At 49.9% G+C, this 3,268-nt stretch overlaps 1 protein-coding gene across 1 annotated transcript in view; it reads left to right on the top strand.

Moving 5' to 3' along the window:
- L3MBTL1 (l(3)mbt-like 1 (Drosophila)) overlaps positions 1 to 2,959 on the top strand; it is a 31,616-nt gene extending 28,657 nt beyond the window's left edge. Inside the window, exon 20 of the mRNA XM_010829233.1 lies at positions 2,453 to 2,959. Within this exon, the coding sequence (XP_010827535.1) occupies positions 2,453 to 2,551 (99 nt within the window). The 3' untranslated portion in view covers positions 2,552 to 2,959. The remainder of the gene's footprint in view (positions 1 to 2,452) is intronic.
- Positions 2,960 to 3,268: the final 309 nt, after the last annotated feature.

Below are 3,268 nucleotides of genomic sequence, written 5' to 3'. Positions count from 1 at the left end.
AGCTTGGAATTCATGAAAGCCCCCAGGTTGCCCCTTCTGTCAATTGTCGACTATAGTCTAACCAAATCTTCCAGTGTGTTACTTGTACTGCTGGAGGGTTTTCTTTTTTGTATTAGCCTTAATGTAAAACTTTATGTATCCCTATTAAATGATCTCTTGCTGGTTTCATAGTCTCATTATTTTAAAGCTTGAATTTTGTCATGTCTAATATTAATAAGGCTTCCCATCCTTAGACAACTTGTACTAAGCCTTCTATCTTCCACCAAGTCTTCTCTGCACGTGTTTAGTGAGACAGAGCAGAAGATGTATCACCCACTAGAGATCTTCCTTTGGGTGATGACAGGTTGTAAATCAATGCTCTTTGAGTTAAGAGGCTTAGCCAGCCACTTAACTCCAATCACTCCGGAGTTTGGTCCTCGGGCTTTCTCCGCTTTTTAGGAGGAGTTGTCTCTCCCTTGAGCATCTGCTGTGTATTTCGGTTCAGCATGATCTGTGATGCAAAAAAGCAATGCCAAAGGGGGAACAGTGTGCTGGTAGCCCACTGGCATCCAGTAGAGTCTACCCAGGGTAGACGGGGACTTCTGCAAGGTCTGAGGGTTGCCTTCTCCGGGGTCTGGTCTACATCATCTGTCATCCCCAAGGAGGATGCTGCTCCAAGGAATGGGCTTTCTCTGGCTGAACTGATGCTTTGTGGGATATAAGTCAGGATTCGTTCTAGTTGGGACAGACCAGTCATTAGAGGAATGCTTCATGAGTGAGAAATTGGATCTGCTCCAATTTCAGATCAGTGGTCTGATGGGTGGCCTGTCCAGTCTGGTGATCAGCACCGGTGGTCCTAGGGAAAGTCTGCGCAGTCCTCTCTTTGTCCCCTTTATGGTAGCTGTTGGGTATTTGTTCACCAAATAATTATTGATATCTGTATGTGCCTGGCCCAGCATAACGTGATTGAGGGCCGATTCCTTAGTCTTTCTGCCTTAGTTTCCTCATCTGTAATATGGGGGTAATACTGGTACTGCTTCCGAGAAGTGTGGTGAGGATTATTGAATCAGTTAATGCACCACAAGTGTTTAAGAAGAGTGCTGGGCTCATAAGGAACACCATAGTCGTGTTGTGTTTGCCGTGAACCATAGGAGGGATGGTGCCTCTTTGATAAAGGGGTCCTAGCCTCAGAAGAGGGAGTTCTTCAAGCCAGTGGTGGGACCAGGAGCCCTGTGGCCCTCCTGCCCAGAGGCTCCCTAGCCCAGCCCAGCCCACCTGCCAAGAGACAAAGCCCTTGTACTCACCATCCCCCCTCCTTGCCCCACCTTCCTCCCTCTCTGGCTCTCTTCAAATCCTACCCTCCTCCTTAACAGATTTTCCCCTTCCCTGTCTCTACTTATAACCTCGTCCCAGAGAATTAACAATTATCAACCGCTTTCATATTTGCTTCACCTATTTTTAGGTGAAGTAGCTTTAAGTAAAGAGTGGACATCATGACCTTTCAGCCCTGAGCCCTTCAGCACGCATCTCTTAAAGACTAAAGTCTTTGTCTGCATAACCACCACCTTGTCATCCCACTGAACAAATGGGCAATAGCTGCTTTATATCACTTGTATTCTGCTGTATTCAGATTTCCCTGCTCGTGCCTGGAATATCTTTTGCAGTTGGTATTTTTGAGCCAGGACCCAAGCAAGGTTCACACAGTTGATCTAGATCATCACGTCTCTTAAATATCTTCTGTTCTAGAATAGTTGCCCTCTGTTTGTTTCTTTTTTCACAACACTGACAACAGTCTTGGTGAATGTGAACTTCTAGACTTGTCTCATTGCTTCCTCGAGGTGTCATTTAACTAATTCCACTCTCCCCTGTGTTTCTTATAAACTGGACATCGGGTGCAGAGGCTTGGTTAGATTCAAGTTAGATCTCTCTCTCTTTTCCTCTCTTCCTTCCCCACCCTGCCCTTCCTTCTCAAAAAGAGCTCACAGGTAACAAGGTAGAGCTTAGCCTACATCACATGGGATTGCCCGCTGTGTCTGCTGGTTTACTATTCACAGCACTCTCATAGACTCGTGGGTTTATATGAGGACAGCAACAATGGGTTCTTAGAAGCCCCTGTCAGTGAGGACGCAGAGTGGTTTGCAAATACACTCTGAAATCCAGACCAGCCAACCAGAAGAGAGAGAGAGACTGTGTGTGTGTGGACACGGGGAGGCCAGTGGATGTCTTTCTTTCCTTCTCTGTCCCCATCGCTGTCTTCCTTTTTTCCTCCCTCCCTTCCTTGTCCTTTCTCCTTTTTCCTTCCTCTCCTCGCCTTCCGCCGCCCCTCCCCACACCTGTCCTTCACGCCCATCTTCTTTCTCCCTCCCACCCCCCACGCATCACCCCAACCCTCCTCCTTCCCCTCTCCGCTTTCCACCTCCCTCCCGCGACCCCTCAGATGATTGACGGCGAGGCCTTCCTTTTGCTGACACAGGCGGACATTGTGAAGATCATGAGCGTCAAGCTGGGCCCAGCCTTGAAGATCTATAACGCCATTCTCATGTTCAAAAACGCCGACGACACCTTAAAGTGACTGCCTCAGGGCTGGGCCCTCCCTCTGCAGCTGATGCTTCCTTCCCAACTTGAGTTCCTACCATCCCACCTGTGGACCCCCCCACCCCCCCTCTGGCCCTTAACCGGGGTGGTCCTTCTCTCCGGGGCCACTTCCTGCAAGGTACAGGGGAGCAGAGGAGCCCTGGGGAGGATGGAGTCCTAGCCCCCTGAGTCCTGGAGCTCATCTACTACCAGGCACACCAGTGAGGGTGTGAGCGGGCCACTGGAGCGTTACTGATGGCGAAGGTTGAAGGTGCCCCACCCGTGATGGCCCCACCTCTCCAGTGACCTGTTTCATCACCAAAGGGTCTTTCTCTCAGCAGTTAAAAAAGAGTCTGGTAGAACGGGAGTCCTTCAGCCTGAGGCTCTTCTCTCTTCGGCATCTCTCTGTGCTTCCCCCCCCCACCCCCGCCCCAACCCCACCGTCTCCTTTCCTCCTTCCAGGAAGCCACCCTGCCACAAACACATTTATTCAAAACAGCACCTCGCCTGTTTCTGTCTGCTGGTTTTGTTGCCCTCATTCTGCTGTCTGGTTTTCCCAGACATTCCCAGAGGTATGTCTTCATAGCATCCACTGAGGGCTGTGGGTGCCTTTCTGTCTCTTGCCCAGAAGTGGGGATTCTGAGCCAGGATGCCTTCAGCATCCAGTTCTGGGATGTTCTTCAGGTCCCAGTTCTGGACCACTTGGTATTTGAGT

The sequence above is a fragment of the Bison bison genome, unplaced genomic scaffold, assembly GCF_000754665.1.
Source record: "Bison bison bison isolate TAMUID 2011002044 unplaced genomic scaffold, Bison_UMD1.0 scf7180017864500, whole genome shotgun sequence".
Taxonomy (NCBI): domain Eukaryota; kingdom Metazoa; phylum Chordata; class Mammalia; order Artiodactyla; family Bovidae; genus Bison; species Bison bison.
The sequence above is the reverse complement of the archived record's forward strand: the minus strand, read 5'-3'. Positions and strand labels throughout refer to the sequence as shown.